General features: G+C 37.6%; 1 protein-coding gene across 1 annotated transcript; it reads right to left on the bottom strand.

Moving 5' to 3' along the window:
- Nucleotides 1-421: 421 nt before the first annotated feature.
- LOC124358041 (extensin-2-like) lies at nucleotides 422-3779 on the bottom strand. The gene is made up of 2 exons (XM_046810316.1): nucleotides 3627-3779; nucleotides 422-3418 (listed from the first exon to the last, which is right to left on the bottom strand). Exons 1-2 carry the CDS (start codon nucleotides 3754-3756, stop codon nucleotides 432-434), a joined length of 3117 nt encoding a protein of 1038 aa, XP_046666272.1. The 5' UTR covers nucleotides 3757-3779; the 3' UTR covers nucleotides 422-431.
- Nucleotides 3780-17782: the final 14003 nt, after the last annotated feature.

Raw genomic sequence — 17782 nt, 5'->3', positions numbered from 1 at the left:
AGAAGGTGAAAATTCCTTTTTGATACATCCAAAAATTGCAAATCTTAATAATTATTCCATTTGACAATTTTTATTTTAGATTAAAAGTTTATATATAAATTTGATCTCTTTTAGTGTTTGAAGTCTTAAATCTTTCGATTTTCTCTATGCTACTTGGCATATTTTAGTTCTAAACATAACCTGTATGTAAGTTTGTCTTGCTATTAAAAAAAAAATCATCGCAACTCTAGAGTAAGAGTTACATAGCACACCCTTTTAAAAGCAGGGTTTCAAAAATATAAGTAATAATTTTTGAATTGTTTTAAGCTTCTCTTTGAAAATTCTTAAGATATTTAGTTGTATGAAAGTACTATTAATTATGTTTAAAAAGATCATTTTCAAAGACAAATTACTCCAGAACTTGTAAAATTGGCTACTAAAGTAGTTCAGTCTCATGACGTGCGTGATACGGCGGGTCGTTTCCGCTGGTTTTGGGGCCGCCGTACGTTGCGCTTGTAGTAGGTCCCAGTGCGCTCGGCGTCGTACACGTAGTCAGAGTACTGCTGGCTCTGCTGGGCCACTTGAGGTGTCAGGAAGAAGAAGTGGCCTCCGCCGTTACCTGGCAGCCGATAGGAGATGAATGACTGTTCAGGCTTGGACAGACTGGGATTGGAGGTATCGATGAATTCGGCGTCCGGATTTATTGGAGGAAGAGGTTCCTTGAAGTTAACCAAGATGTCTGAGCTGAGTGAGATCGGTTTTTGTGTTGACACGATGGAGGACTGTGATCGCTGATCATAGTATTGACTGTATACTGGACGAGAGTACTTGACTCTCTGGGGATAGTTCTGGGGTGGAGGAGCTGTTGTGTAAAATCCAGACACAGCCAGTGGAGGAGAATGTTGATACTGCGGTCTGGGTCTGTCGTTCTCGTAGTACTGTGGTCTCGGAGAAGTCTGTGTGTAATACGGTTGTACGGGATCATTGGCTACCGGTGGTAATGGTGTGGTCAAAGCTTCTCCTCTTATTGAATCTTTGTTCAGTTTCTGCCCGAAAGTTGTAAAATATTTTTTTGTTATGTCATCTATAAGGCCGGCATCGTGATGGGTGAAGAAAGCGTGATAAGGATTCTCCGTTTGTATGGCTTGTTCAACTTGTGGTTTCTGTGTAGTGTAGTACTGGATTGAAGGTCTCTGTGTGGTATAATATTGGCTCTCGCCACGGAGTTGGTTCCTGTAGACAGGTGATGCAGTTGTAGTCGGAGTGGAAGTCGTGTACAGTTGTTCGTTGTACGGCTTAGCCGTTGTCTGATAATCAAACTTTGCAGGGTATTCTTCGGGTTTTGCAATTCCTACCTTCGGAGAGTCTAATGAACCGTATCCAGGAATTGAAAAACTGTATTCGTAGACGGGAGGTTTGGTGGATGTTCTCGGTTTAGGTGTGCTCCCTACAGATGGAGGGTAAGGGTAGCTATCGAAATCCTTTGTGTGTTCAGGTACGTAGTAATACTGCAGTGGGGATTCTGTTGTGGTCTGCTGTGCACCGGTGTTGCTGTAGTCTTGAGGATAAAAGTAGTCCAGGGGAGAGGGTTTGAAACGACCTTGAACGGACTGTTTAGCAGCTGTGTTGATGTAAACCTCCTCTGTTATGGTGTGGGAGTTTCCACCTCTGTATTGTTGAGGTATATTTTCTGCATCAGTCAGTTGGCCTTCTGAAATATGTGGTTCCTCGTAGAAGTAATATGTCTTCAACGATTTTCCTCGGTTGCCTACGTTTGAGCCATACAAGCGAGGTGGCACTATTGTTGTAGGTGGTGATCTGGTCGGGTAAAATAGTGATTTTAATTTTGTTTGGTCATCATAACCGATAGGAGATTCTGTAGAAGTATAGAACTGACCTTTGTCAGAGTAAAAATCGTCATAATAAAAATCTTGTTTTGGAGGTTGAGTGATGGTTTTGAAGTATTGCTGCTCTTGATCATACGTTTTTGATTTGTTTGGGTATAGCCAACTATTGATTGACAGTTCATAATCAGGAGCGTTGTATACGTATCCTTGGTCTTCTGGTGGTGTGATGGAGTTATAATCGGGTGGTATTGTTGTGGTGGTCCCTTTTCTCAATGGTTTTCTGGCACTTGTAATATAGTAAGGATGTGGTGCCGGAATAGGCACCCAACCCTTTACTACAGCATTTGGAGGCAATGCATGCACAATTGTTGGTCTTGTAATTTCATTGAGTGAGCTGTCAGTTGTAGTTTTGACAGATGGTGGTCTTGTATAGATATTGGTAGTCACAGGTGGTGGAGTGAAAGTTGTACGAACTAATGGTGGAGGTGTTGTAAGTATGTTCACTTTTCCAATACTTGGTTTTATCTTGACTCCATTATAAGGATCTTCCGTACTAGTAATGATATGAACATTTTTGTGCTTAGTAGGTTTTCTTGTTGTCGGTTTGCTCTTGAAAGGCGGTCTTGTCTGTGGTCTCCTGGCTTTAGACGCTGTTGTGTTTTTGTATGGTGCGAAGAAGTCCGGCGGCGGAGGCAGGACGATACCGGGAACTAAAGGTCCGGGCGGCACTAAAGAACTGTTGTCTTTTGGGTAGTAGAAGTCGTAAGGTGGAGGATAATAGAGAGATGGGTCGTCTTCGTCGAATTGATCGGTAAGGTTTCCTGGTGGAGGAAGAAAAGCTGCTCCTGGTGGAATTGGTGGTAGGAATCCCCTCGGTGGTGGAAGGAAGAAAGATCCGTTCAGTGGTGGGGAAAAGGGGAACGGAGGTGGAAGGTAAGGTCCGTTCCCCGGTGTTAAGTTTCCCGGACCATTATCTGAAGATGGGAATGGAAACGAAGCATTCTCAGATAAAGGAAAGAAAGGAGGGAGAAAAGGAGGAGGACCACCAGTACCATTTTCATTCTTTATGAATTCAATAGGACCACCTGGTTTAAGTTGCACTGGAAACGGTGGTGGCACTTTGGGATTCGGTGGAATTTTCACTTGTCGTTGTGGTGCAATGTAATTATCAATTGGAGGCCAAATGGGTTGATTGGATTCTTTATTGTCAAAACTTCCCCCTGCCAAAATCAGCAAATGATTTTCAGCTAACCATATTTCCTCCGGTTTTAAGCCACCAAGGTTGTTAACATTGTCCTTTGGAACTTCAGGATTTACTTCATAGCTTATTATCCCCGGCCTCTTTGGTATTTTGGCAAAAATATCTTCTTGCAGTAAGCTGTATCTTCCTTCTTGTACTTGTTGTGACAGTGTCTTTTTGTCTTCATCATCTTCTTCTTTTCTTCCCCCACCCTTATCCTTGACAGCAGCACTTTGATTAGGTTCCTGTTTGTACCCCGGACCTGTGAGAGGCTCTTGGACTGTTCGGATCGTATCTTCTACTCTGCTTTGCTGGACAACTTTCTTGGCTTTTGACTGGTCCAAATCATCTCCTAGAATCAAGTTACATTCATCCAATTTTTTTTAATGTAATAGAAATAATACAATTTTATGGAAACTTCAATCTGTTTTTTGAAAATTTCAATATTTATCAGATTAACTCAAATTATTTTACCTGGCCATGTATTTATTAATTTCTGGAACAATATTTTGTTCTTAAAACTCTGCTTAAAATCTGCCATGTTTGTAAGTTTGACTTACCAATGTTGTGGATGACTCTCCTGTTGTTTGTCCCGCTCTCCTCAGCAATCAAGTCCTCCAGGACATAATCCTTGGCGGTTGCAAGGACTGCGAAGACTAGCAGAAGTAGAAATACTGTTGTACCAGCCATCTGTAAAACATTTAATATTATGTTAATTGGTGATCCTGTTGGTATTTAATCATATATAATAAGGTAGTATAATCTATAATTGGTATCAGCCATAGAGACACTATCTTATTCAATAACATTGATTATTTACCAATCCGATGTTGTTGTAATTGAAAGTGTTAAAATTATCTCTCTCTTTTAATTCTAGCCTGTTGATGTGTACATATCTTTGTACTTTCTACTCTTAATGACTGTGGAATGGTGTTACTTTCTATTCCAACACAACAGGGTCTGTTCAATTACAGCACACAAGGTAGCGAAATTGTAATTGAGATCTTGTTATAGTGGTAACTGAAATTGTCTTGTTACGAGAAGTAGTTGTTAATGTTCAATTACAAAGTCGACTCAACAATATTACAAGCATTTCAAATCATTTGTATTTTAGTAGGAAATTTGTAGTGAAAACTATTTGTAAAGCTGTAATAAGTACCATTGGTTTGCTATTACTGAATGAAATATTCAACAAACCATAATCATTGATTCTGTATTTGACTTAATGTGAAGGTATGAAGCCTATTTAGTGAGGTAAAATAGGAATACAATTTGTTAAGCTTGATCATGGGAATTAATTCAGAGACAAATACAATACTGATAGCTACCATCTCGACTCCAACCCCATAGGTACAGTGTTCAAACATTTATACACCCTTATGTTTTGTTGTAGAATCATGGAAAATCTCTTATTTCAATATTTTTATTGGTTAAAAAGCTTGTTCAAGTCATATATTAAAAAATGTATATGTAATTTACAAATAAACGTCAAATAGTTTTTTTGTGTATTAATCCTTTCTTTAAACTGAGTTAAAAAATTAGGATTAAAACTTATTTCAAGTTTAACAACATTGTTCTAATGAGTAAAACTGAGGTTATTTCACAACATCTAGATCTTACGTCACCATTTAACCCCTTAATTATTGTGTTAGTAATCTGCAGTGCTTGAGCTTTTGGAGTGGAATATGGCGAAACAATTGGGAGGGATAATAACGAAATAAACCCTAACTCGGAAAAAAAAACCCTAACTCGGATATCGGCGATGACGAGTTAACGAGTCCAGCTCCCTGACACGGTCGGGTAAGAGTTTAGTGAGTGAGTCACGTAATGGAGGCCTTGGGACAGGTTCTGAGCAGACTGAGGTCATGGTTCACGAGCGTCTCTTGACCCGCAGCCTCCTCCATTCATATCGTCTAGTTCCTCTGGTGTAAGAATATCAAATAGACACGTGGATGTTGACGTGTGTGCAGTTGATTCGGTTAGAAACTTATTTTCCTCAGGAAGGAGGAAAGATTTATTTCTGAACATGTACTACAAGAAGACGGCTTGTAAATGTGAATCCCGCCTTTCGAGGTTATAAGTGGAAATTGCCGCTGAAGGACAGCTAGCGACTTTACCGCGATCGTGATTTGGGGGGGGGGTGGGGGGGGGGGGGGGTGGGGGGGGGGGGGGGTGGGGGGGGGGGGGGGTGGGGGGGGGGGGGGGTGGGGGGGGGGGGGGGTGGGGGGGGATCCACGTTTGGTGAGCGACACCTGAGCACCGGTATTGAAAGTAATTTATAATTAGTTCAAAACCAGGTTTTTCTGTTTGTCAAAATATATATATTGTAATAAGAATGCTGCTTTTATAACTTGGTTTGGCAGACTCCAAGTTGTCAGAATAGGGTTAGTCTCATCAAAATGCTGTTTTTAATAACTTGGTTTGGCAGACTCCAAGTTGTCAAAATTGTATAAGGGGTTTGTTTAAGTGACAATCAAATGCCATGTCCAAAAAAACAATTAGTACTATCAATGAGAGATGTGGTAATGCTGATACTGATTGTCTCAGGTCTGTGTGAATGAGGTAGGTCAGTGGAGGCAGATAGAATGTGCTGGGCTGTCAATGTCAGCAGGTAGTGACACTATTGGACCTTCATTGCTGCCATATGGTCACTTATTTATTACTCAAAACTTCTTTCTTTATAACACTTGAAAAGCATTCATATTATTTATGCAAATATGTTTTATGCGAAAAAGAGTCTTCGCATAAGTTAGTAAAGTCTTGTTCATATTTATTGTTTATCTTAATTGTTTGTCTGAGATTAATAATGAGGTCAGAGTCTTGAGTATTTTAGAATGAGTGTTATATTCTTGTAGTAATATTGTTAATCTTAGTGGTGCATTAGAAATGGACTAACAGTAACCAGGTAAATTTTCCGTACAAGTGAGTAATTATATGTTGGGGTATTACACACTTAAATGCACTTATACTGGGAGCCACTTCACATAGACTGTAGTCAGTCAGCCATTTTGGATTCTATCCCCTGTTTAACGCTACATGAGATGCCCATGTACTGTTGTGTGTATTCAGAGCATTGTACCTGCCGCTGTCTATGTGATATAAAAAACTATATGTTGCAGATATTTGTATACCTCAGTTGATATCAATATTACTGTTTAATAAAAAATAAATAAATCTTTTTATTTAGAATGAGAGAGAGAGTATCTTCATTTCACAATCCCAAAGATAGAAATGGTGTCACATACAGTTACAAAACATACAGATATAAAACAAATAAACAAACAAAACCTAAAAACAAATGTATAACATTTGTAAACAGCAAAAACAATATATTACTATTATAAATTACTATTATATTAATAACGTTTAATAATCTAAGGGAAAATGTCTGTCCAATTTAAAAATTCGTTAATATTGCAAAAGGGCCTATTCAGCAGCCACTGATGCAGTTTCATCTTCATCACTTTTATTGATTCTTCTTCCTTTAATTCGTCTGGAAGACTGTTGAAGAATCTAGCCCCCACATATGATGGTTTTCTCAAAATATGTCCTGTGGTGACTGGGTAAAGTAAAGTTGTTATAATGCCTTGTGTTATAGTGATGAATGTCCCTGTTCCATTGCATCTTCCAACCAACTACGTTAAGAACTGTTTCTTGTATGTATAAACTTACAACGGTCAGTATTTTCCATTCTTTAATTACCTGTCCACAGCTATCAAGGGGTTTTAAACAGACCATAATTCTTAGAGCTCTTTTTGCAATAATAAGACCCGTTCAAGATTCTTTGCTAAGGAAGCACCCCCAACAAGAATTCCATATCTAAAATGGATTTCAAAAAGAGACTGATAGGCAATCTTGGCAGTACCAGATGAGCTGAGAGCTCTACTCAGTTTGTTGTACAGATCATCAATATATGTTGACCATGTTAAGTTATTATCGAAATTTACCCCCAGATGTTTGACTGATGTAGCTGACTGTAGATCCAGAATGTAGGAGACTTTTTCTTTTTTGTTACCAAAAGTGAGTTGCATTGTTTTGCCTTAATTAAAAACAAGATCATTTCTTTGACAATATTCCAGATCTAAGTTGACGCTGATGTATAAATCTATTTCCAAGGACTGGACTGATTTATTAGCTGTGAGAATTACAGTGTCATCAGCATACATAACTGAATGGCTGTATGGTTCAAAGAAACTTGGCAAATCATTGGTAAATAAAATAAATAAGAAGCGGCCAAGAACTGAACCCTGGGGTACCCCTCTAGTCACTGGTAGAATGCATGATTTTCATGTGGTAGATCTTCCATAAACAGTGTGTTTTAACTCAACTAACTGACTGCGACCCTTTCGATAGCTTATGAACCATTGTTTTTCTGTATGCTTAATGCCCACGGAATCAAGTTTCAAAAGAATGGAGTCATGACTGAGACAGTCAAAAGCCTTGCTCAAGTCCATAAAAATTCCTCACACAGTCTTCCCTTCTTCAAGAGGGTCCAATATAAAGTCTGCTGTTTCCACTATAGCTGTTACGGTCAACTTTCCTTTCCTGAAACCATGTTGCCTACTTGTCAGGATGTCATCAATTTTTAAATAATATACCAAAGTTCTTACACTATTTTTCAACAACTTTAGATGTAGAAGAGATAAGCGAAATAGGTCTGTAGTTTGACACTTCGTCTCTTCTCCCTTTTTTGTGTACTGGTATCACCTTGGCTACCTTAAGTTTTGTTGGGATGTGACCTTGATATAGCGAGGCATTAATAATGTGTAAGAGAGGGGTGATAAGTTCGTTGTTACAGAACTTCAAAAGTCGATGAAATTTCATCTATTCCTGTAGAACTCTTAGGCTTTAAGCTTTCAATTACTTTGAAAATACCGCATTAACAGTGTACAGGTATGTATACTGTACGTTTACTTTAGTTGTTTGGCTGCTTTTTAGTGCTTTCAACCACTGTAACAAAATATTTGTTGAAGTAGTTGACCATTTCTAAAGGGTCTTCAATACTTCAGCCTTCATGTGTCAGTGATGTTATATTAGAGTTGTGATTGGTCTTTAATTCTCTCTCACTATTTATAACATCCCAAATCGCTTAGCTTTTATTGTCTGAGTTATTTATATGGTTAGAACTTATGTGGCGTCTCAAATTTCTTAACTTCAGATCATAATTCTTTTTTAAAGAAAACGCTTGTTTTCTATCCTCTACTTTTGCACTTAAACAGTACTTTTCTTCTCCAACTAAAAAGTTATTTTAAGCGTTTTTACATCTGCGTTATAAAACACTTTATTTTTGACATCTATGTTCCTTCGAGTTAATTTAAGTGGACAAGTGGTGTCGAGGATAGTTGTCAAAATCGTAAAAAGTTATTGTACGCATCTTTTGCATTGTCCGCATGTAAGACTGGATCCCATGTTTGTGTCGCAAGCTGATCTTTCAACATTGTCATATTTTCCAAATTAAGAGTTCAGCGATTTGATATGGATGTCTTACTTAAAGATACAGAGATGTCCACTGTACACAACTGCCCCATGAGATCTGAAATTCCAGTATGTAACACTTCTACCTGTATGCTTGAAATTTCGAAATGCGTACAAACAGCATCAATTGAGGAAGATGAATCCTTAGTGATCCTGGTTGGAGGGAGATGTAGTCTAGTAAAACCAAGGTTCCAGGCATTCAGAGCAAACACTTTTTTATTGGGTATGATAAGCGTAGCATAGTACATGACCATACATTTTTCTAAACAAAAAGTTGAGATTTTTATAGCTAGAGAAAGCATATGTGACTGTTTTTATACATCAGATTCTGAGGACAATGAGAATGAGGAACACCTTGACAATGATATTGTTGGTACCAACTGTTGATTTGATAAAACCTGGGTCAGTCTTATTGGTTGAGTTTACCTCGGACCGAATGAAACAAATTAAAGTATAGGTACGTACACTGCTATTGCTCAGACTGCACTGGAAGATGATGGTGAGGTAAAGTTTCGACGATAAAAATAATGTGTTTAATATGTGTGGGTGATTCAGGGAAAACATTCGAAGTCGACGAGCAAGATGTCTCCTAATTTTTTTGAAAGCATAATCAAACACGTGAGGAATAAGAAGATTAATTTATTCACACAACAAGATACAGTGTTATACGAGTTCAGTGGAACTGTAGATGTTGCTGAATTGGGTTGATTTTGTGTTTCGCAATCATAAGGCCAACTACTAACCCATTACGTAGTCGTTACAACTTGATTTATTGTATAACTTTAAATACACTTGTAAGTACTGTAGACAATTTTTAACTCAATAAACCATTAGAGAAAATCGATTAAAATCATTTTATTTACCTTAATAAGTGTAAAGGTATGTTACTTTATTGTATAGCAAGAAAATAAATAGATTAAGATATGAGGCCTTTTATTGGCATTTTGAAAAGGTTGAGTCTGAAACGGTGTGGAATTATGATATTTCTGTGTCGTGTGTTATGATCATGATGTAAATGTGGAAAAATGTTTTTTTTTTATTTCGAAAACATTGTAAAATGAAAAGTTGGAAAGGAGGCCAATGTTAGGATTCCACTAGATCGGAAACGCTCTCTACAACTTTAATCTGGTCTCATTCCCCAGACTACCCTTAACACTCTCTTACACTACCCTCAAGAGTAAATACACTAGACAACCCTCAAAATATTATTCCGTACCTCAACTGTGACTCAAGTAAACCTAAGTAACCCAGTTTAAGAACTTGTTTAGAGGCAAATGTAGAAAGGCACCTCAGCCTTTCTGAATGTAGTGTTTAATGATTTTAACTGCTTCGAATTCAGCTGGTATTTTATGGGTATTCCATTTGAGGTCCAAAGTCAAGATGGATACCTAAGAAACTTACAGCAAAACTTCTATTTACTGGCTTTGTTAGGGAATTAAATTTAATAATTTAAAAAAGTTTAGAAAAGTTTAAGAACAGATTATTGGAGCAGAACCAGTCAGAAATCAAAGATGATATAGCTGTATAATGTTCTAACAGGGTACTAAAGTGACAGTCATTTAGAATAACGTTAGTGTTATCCAAAAAAGGAATGTCAGCAAGTTTTATGGTTTTGTTAAAATGATTTTCTACAAGTTTTCGAAGATCGTTAATGTACTCGTATATAAAGAAAACTAGAGGTCCAAGGTTCAAATATCCCTGAGGCGTTACGGTCTTGATACCAGAAAAATCCGAAAATACTACTGAGAATTATTGCGGATTTCAACACATTCAACGCGTTCCAGCAAGTAAGTTTTAAACCACTGAAGTACCAATCCTCGAAATCCATATCTTTCAAGTTAAATAATAATTATGTTACGATCTACAATATCAAATGTCCACCTGAAGTCACAAAAAAGGCCAAGGGTGAGCTCTTTAGAACCAAAACATGATATCATTCTTTTATAGTTAGTTAGCTGTAGCAAGTTTCGTGTTTGATCTGGGTTTAAAATGTATTTACTTTGGGTTAGAGCATTATTCATTTCCAGGAAATCGTAAATTCTTTGATACACGTTTTTTAATACGTATACAAATATTGTGATTATGGCTATTGGTCTAAAGGAATCAGGGTCTAACCTTTTTCCGACTATTTGGTAAAGGTATATTTTCGTTACCTTTAGATCAGATGCAAATATCCCTTCACTTAAAGAAGCATTAAAAGATGAAATATGAACAGTTCTTGAACAGTATGCGACAGGGTGTTCTTGTCCGCCCACTATCTGGGATAAGACGGCGCCCAGACCATGTCCGAGGACGCGTACTTGCGTCCGTGGATAAAATAAACTGTTTAGTGAAATCTTGAAAAACCAAGACTGGTTTTTACACCGGAGCTGCATCTGCGGTGCGTATAGTATGCTTTACTGCAGATGTACAGCCTAAGGGTTTGCCGTCACTGAGTGCGAATACGCTTCTATACTCGCGGAGGGTAAATTTCACCCGCTCTCTATCCTCCCGCGAAAGGTGGTCTAACTTTGCATCTAAACAGGATTCAAACTCTTCATTGCTCATTTTTCCACCCTGCCAACACTAGCGACAAGTTCTTTCTGCCGTACTAAAATAATTTCACGTATAATCTGAAATTCACGTATCGTTGGAGCATAAGCTGAGTTTTGTCAACGTGATTGGTTCCTCCAATTATAACAACTAGGTCTTTATCCGTTAACTGTCTAAACTCATTCTGCAATTTATATACAACGTTTTAATTTTTCGTTGGGCATGAACATCAAACGTACCTCAACATCATTCGGTAATCGTTCAAGCTATTTCCTGTAGTCCACGACCGTGGCTATAAACCAAAATCAATAACTTGCATCGTGTTTTCCTCACCCCATCTCGCTCGACAGGATCATTATTAATAAGGCCTACTTTGATATTTTTCGTAAATAACAATTCCTCCTCACTAACGGTCACTACTTTAAGCCAACAGCGTCAATGACTTTTTGGCCACTTTCTTCAGAGTTCTAGCCAGGAATAAGCCATGGATTGCGAGTGCTATTGGCTTTAATTTCACTTGAATACGTTTTTTACGTCGAAGATGGATTTTAGTGTCTTGGCACAATGCATGCACCAGTCCCTTAAAAAGCTTTTTCGGTACTACCCTTTTCATCTCAGGAATCCTAAGTCTGGCATAAAAATAAAACGAAATTACGGAATCTGTTTAGCATTTCCCTACAAGTTTCAAAGAGTCGGAGGGCCAATCTCAACTAACAGATGATAGAAATCAGTAATAAATCTGTCGGTCTATAAATCAGAAAACTGACGATGGTGACAAACCAACATCACTTACAGTGCCACCATTTATTCATCAATACGAAGATGGATCATTCCCGGCTATAAGAAAATAAGGGGGCAACGCTGACACTTCATGATGTAATAGAGACCTACAAAACCCTATCTGGAGAGAATGAACACATGACTCAGTTGTTAAGTGAACAGTGCACGAGAAGAAAATCTCCTTTCACAGCACAAGTTCTCAAAGAGGGGGAAACTTTTGAGGAGCTTTAAAACAAAAACATAAACATCTTAACCAGCCAGACCTCTTCCACACGTATTAACCCAACTATCACAGAGGCAACCAGTCAAACCCTGCTCAGAAAACTGATCCAAACGGCCACCGAGGGAGCCAGCCAAACCCTGTCCAAAAAAACTGAACTCAATTAACATCGAGGGATTCAGCAAAACCCTGCTCAAAAAACTGAATGTCACTGTAAATCACTGTGAATACATACTCTCAGCCTGGACTAACATCTGAAACACCTCTCCAAAAATCAGGTACTAAAGACACCCATCTTTTTTAGAAACAACACAAAAATCAGAATCGTTGACGAATTTTTCTAAATTCAAAATTAAAATCAAATCTTCCACCAGTACATAGTTAGACTGGGCAAACAGTTAAAAATTACACATCAAAATGTCAATGGTTTCTGAAACAAAATTGAAAGACTCTCCCACTTTCTCTACAGTACAAATACTGACCTCATAATTATTTTAACAAAACACGGCCTAAACAAGGAAAATGTACAGAGCTGCAGGGTACCAGGATATGCTGGGAGGCTTCGCAAGAGAACAACACAGAAAAAGAGGAGTGATAGCCTATGTCAAACAAGAATTGGAAGATCAGTTTGCCCTAGTAAGAACATCTGACCAGAACTTATCAATAAAATGAGTTATTACAAACTGACTCCGATGTAAAAAAAAGGAGTCATACGCCAACAAAGCGAACTCTAGATACCTAGGAACCTCTAGTTTAAACATAACCTTCCCGAAGTAGAGCTAGGCAATGCTTGAAGTCAATGGAGGTTTGACTATTCTGTCACTTTCGTAGCTGGTAGAGGTAGTTTTGCTTTGTCATACGCCAGCAAAGCATCTTCTAGTTCCTTTTTTTTCTGCATTCTTGAGGTTGTCTCCATTAATCTCACCCATGATACTAATTGCTTGATTTGATGTCAGGGCCTTGTCTAGTTCAGCTGTCAGTATATCAATAGCGTCGTCCAGATTGCTAATGGGTGGTCTATATACCTAGAATAAGAAGGCAGCCTTTATTAGTAGTCAGTTTGTAATAACTCCTCCCTCTCTTTGTCATGTTCATCAAAAGTTTTACTAACCTGACTCCTTAGCTCTCTCTCCTTGCCTAGTATACTCAGATTCATCAAGTAGTTCTACCACTTCACTAATTCTGTTTCGGAGTGTCTCATTTTCTTGTTCGAGCTTAGAAATTTGGTCTGAATAGATGCAAAGCATTGTAGTTCTTCATTTTAAGAATGTTTTGAGTCAATTTTGTATTTTCACTTGTTTGATTTTTTAAGTTAAGCTTTAATTTATTATTTTCAGTCAACAGAACATTTCCTACTTCTGCTGCTAATGTAAGAGAGGTTTCTAGGTCTGGTTCTTCTATATTGTTATTTTATTTTCTGATGTAGGTCTGCCAGGGTGTTGTCTGTATCAGCCAGATTAGATTTTGGTAGAAGGGAGTTGTCATTATTAGACCTTAGGTGGTTTTCAATGTTCGTTTTTTTGCAGCCACTGCAGGCCCAGGAGTTAACTTCTTCGGGGTTAATTTTGTTAAGTTGTTTATCAGTGATTTCAACACATGCTCCGTGTTACCAGAGCCTGCATACAGCTGTGCAACGGATGGCCGAATATTTTACTCCAATGCCACAGCTAACACAGGGGAATCTGACTGTTTTAGGTTTATTTTTGCTATCCATGTTGCAAAAACAAAGTTGTTATTAGTGATAAACAGAAATGCAGATCTTTTGTTACTTTTAATAGTCAAAAAAATATAACAGTGTCAGAATATTAAAAGTTGGACTTATAGAAAATGCTGCAAGCACTGATAGGTAACAATACCTAAGTGAGCAGACACAAACACTAAGTAACACAAACAGTGAGCAGAGGCTGCTGTCTGAGGTCAGTTCCTAGATGCACTGTCAGCAGGTCAGTTTGTAATAACTCATTTTACAGATAAGTGCTGATGTCTGGTTAGATGTTCTTACCAGGGCAAACTGATCTTCCCATTCTTGTTTGACATAGGCTATCACTCCTTTTCTGTGTTGTTCTCTTGCAAAGCCTCCCAGCATATCCTGGTACCTTGCAGCTCTGTACATTTTCCTTGTTTAGGCCGTGTTTTGTTAAAATAATTATGAGGTCAGTATTTGTACTGTAGAGAAAGTGGGAGAGTTTTTCAATTTTGTTTCAGAAACCATTGACATTTTGATGTGTAATTTTTAACTTTTTGCCCGGTCTAACTATGTACTGGTGGAAGATTTGATTTTAATTTTGAATTTAGAAAAATTCGGTAGCGATTCTGAATTTTGTGTTGGTTCAAAAGAGATGGGTGTGTTTATAAACTGATTTTTGGAGAGGTGTTTCAGATGTTAGTCCAGGCTGAGAGTATGTATTCAGATTTACAGCGACATTCATTTTTTTAGAACAGGGTTTGGCTGGCTCTCTTGATATCAGTTTGGATCAGTTTTTGGTCAGGGTTTGGCTGGCTCCCTCGGTGGCCGTTTGGATCCTGATTACCTGATTTTTGGAGAGGTGTTTCAGATGTTAGTCCAGGCTGAGAGTATGTATTCACAGTGATTTACAGTGACATTCAGTTTTTTGAGCAGGGTTTTGCTGAATCCCTCGATGTTAATTGAGTTCAGTTTTTTTGGACAGGGTTTGGCTGGCTCCCTCGGTGGCCGTTTGGATCAGTTTTCTGAGCAGGGTTTGACTGGTTCCCTCTGTGATAGTTGGGTTAATATGTGTGGAAGAGTTCTGGCTGGTTAAGATCATTTATGTTTTTGTTTTAAAGCTCCTCAAAAGTTTCCCCCTCTTTGAGAACTTGTGCTGTGAAAGGAGATTTTCTTCTCGTGCACTGTTCACTTAACAACTGAGTCATGTGTTCATTCTCTCCAGATAGGATTTTGTAGGTCTCTACTACATCATGAAGTGTCAGCGTTGCCCCCTTTTTTTGTTATAGCCGGGAATGATCCATCTTCGTATTGATGAATAAATGGTGTCATTGTAAGTGATGTTGGTTTGTCACCATCGTCTGTTTTCTGATTTATCGACCGTCAGATTTATTACTGATTTCTACCATCTGATAGTTGAGATTGGCCCTCCGACTCTTTGAATCTTCTAAGGAAACGCTAAACAGATTCCATATTTTGGTTTTATTTTTATGCCAGAATTAGGATTACTGACATGGAAATGGGTAGTACCGAAAAGACTTATGCGGCTGATGCATGCATTGTGAAGGGAAGAGTGCTCAGAAGGTATAGTTCATTCGAGTTCATTACGACATTGATGGTGTCTGTTGTCTGGCAATTTGTTCACAACTTGCTCACTTTAGTCGACCCTTTTCTTTTATAGCAACAGTTCCATGTGAGATGATGGGGATTGTGTTATAGTATGAGGACTATTGTCGTCAGAGGTTTGAGCGGTCGTGGTTTTAGTCAGAGCAGGATTGTCAGTGTATTCAGATTAGTTTTTCTGAATTGTCGAAATTGTCATTTCCAGACTTTTAATTTTATTTAAATTCAAGTCAATTACTTGTTGAGGTTTGTTGTCCTGTTCTTCAAAAATGTTTTGAATTTCTGAAACTCTTTTTCTTTATTAAGATGGAGTTTCAAATGGTTCAGCTCTTGACTAAGGGATTCTATTTTGCAAATTTATTTCTTTTAAATTTCCTCTAGTTTTTCTTCTGTACATGCTATCGTGGCAATCAGAATGAGGTTTTTCTTCAAGGAGCTTAATTTTTTCCAGAAGAGTTAATCCTATCTTGGCTGCCATTTCCAGTTTTTCTTCTTCATTGTTAATGTCTTCAAGGTGATAGTTTTCAACCAGGCTATTTTCAATATTTGCCAATGAGTTGTTGAGAAATTCTGCTCCGTGTAAGTAAGGGGCAGATTGATCTCCTTCATTTATAAGTGAGTTAGATTAAATATCCATTCTACAGATTTCTTCGAGCTCTGAATTCGCTTTTTGGATGTTTCAGACAGCTGCCTTGGATAATTAGTACCGCTATTGCAGGTCCATGTATAACTTCATATTTATTCAGTTCCTTTAGGTGTTTGTCTGAAAGGTTTACACATCCTTCATGATAAAAGTTGTGGCAAAGTCCAGTACATCTGATTCCTGAGTATCTCACTCCAATGGTACATAGACCACATGGAATATCAGTGTGTAAATTACTGTATGTAGCAAGGTATCAGTGAGGTGCAGTGCAGCTGAGTCCATAGGTCAGTGGTTGCTGTGTCAGCAGGTAGCGGGCAATGCTCTTGTTTCTCTGGCACACTTACTTACACTGTCTGTTTAGCTGCCAGCTGTACTAATGAAAAATGTCACTTGGATGTGATATGTGTCTAGCAATTGTGACAGCATATGCTTGACTGTTTAATATGAGCAATGATCTTGAAAGTATTTGTTACATATTAAAAATATTCTTATTATATTTTTTAGATAGAAAACATAAATTCTCTGAAGGTAATCGTGGCAGGAATTCTTAGTACATGTTTAAAATATAAGCTCACTTTGTTGCCATGTGAAATTGAAAATGAAGCTCTCCATCCATGTTTTTCTTGAAGATTTTTCTCAATTAGTGTTTGATCTTAATTGTAGTCTTAAGTATATAAATTGACTTACAGAATCCAGATAAGTTTATGCACAAGAGAGTAATTGTTTGTTGAGGAATTACACACTTAAATGCACTTAAACTGGGAAGCCACTTCACATTTATTGTAGTCAGCCAGCCATATTGGATACAATAACTTACTGAAAATATTGCATAAGCTGTGTAAAAAGAATGCAATCTTTCCATACATACATAGAGTGTCTTCATTATATTTAGAATGAGCTGGAAATTTCAATCAAGGGATGGTCACTTAAGACTTTCATCGCAGTATGGATCACTCCAATGCAGACTCGGACCTCATCCAACAGACCTGACTTAGAGCAATTGGAGAAATTCCCTTATGGATATCTGGATATGTTGTAATATTTACTCATCCACACATAGAAGTACAGAAGTAGAAAATAAGCATTTTTTCATATCTTTAGCCGACGCCAACATAACTGTTATTTAAATGTCTGGCGATTGGTTCATAAGTGTGTAAAGCTGTAATAATATTGATTGAGTAACAAAATATATTGAATAAAATACATATTTTTGTATAACAATAAAATAAAATACTGTTCACATTTTATTATTATATAATATACTTAGGCAATTCAAAATTTTTTATCTTTGTAATACAAAATAAAACACACACACACACACAGATGTGTTATTTGCAATATTAAATGTATGTTATTTGTTTTATATATATATATATATATATATATATATATATATATATGTGTGTATATTCTGGGTTAGATGCCATTCGTACCACAACAATGTTTTCGGCTTGCCTACCTTGAAACTCGTGAATGGTAGATGTGGTGTATCCTCGCTTGCACATTTCTCGCTTTTCAGATTGCTTGAGTGCAAGGCAAGTGTGTTTCTTTTTGTCAATGGTTTGGCTAAGATTGTCTACCACTGTATCAATATTGAACACACTATATCAGAGGAAACCCTAAAACTATTAATACACGTGAACACACCAAGATATTTAAATGCATGAGAGTCATATTACATAAATCAAACAAACACAGAAGATTTATTAAATCAAGAAGACGGGCCAATACAAAACTCAATATTACTTTCACGGAGGTT

This window comes from Homalodisca vitripennis, chromosome 3, assembly GCF_021130785.1.
Source record: "Homalodisca vitripennis isolate AUS2020 chromosome 3, UT_GWSS_2.1, whole genome shotgun sequence".
Lineage (NCBI taxonomy): Eukaryota > Metazoa > Arthropoda > Insecta > Hemiptera > Cicadellidae > Homalodisca > Homalodisca vitripennis.
The sequence above is the reverse complement of the archived record's forward strand: the minus strand, read 5'-3'. Positions and strand labels throughout refer to the sequence as shown.

What these genes read in the sequence shown, in the direction of transcription:
- LOC124358041 (XM_046810316.1), bottom strand. Translation starts at nt 3,756, where the DNA reads ATGGCTGGTACAACAGTATTTCTACTTCTGCTAGTCTTCGCAGTCCTT. An exon ending in GAGAGTCATCCACAACATTG is followed by an intron (nt 3,419 to 3,626) that starts GTAAGTCAAACT and finishes ACTTGATTCTAG; the next exon opens with GAGATGATTTGGACCAGTCA.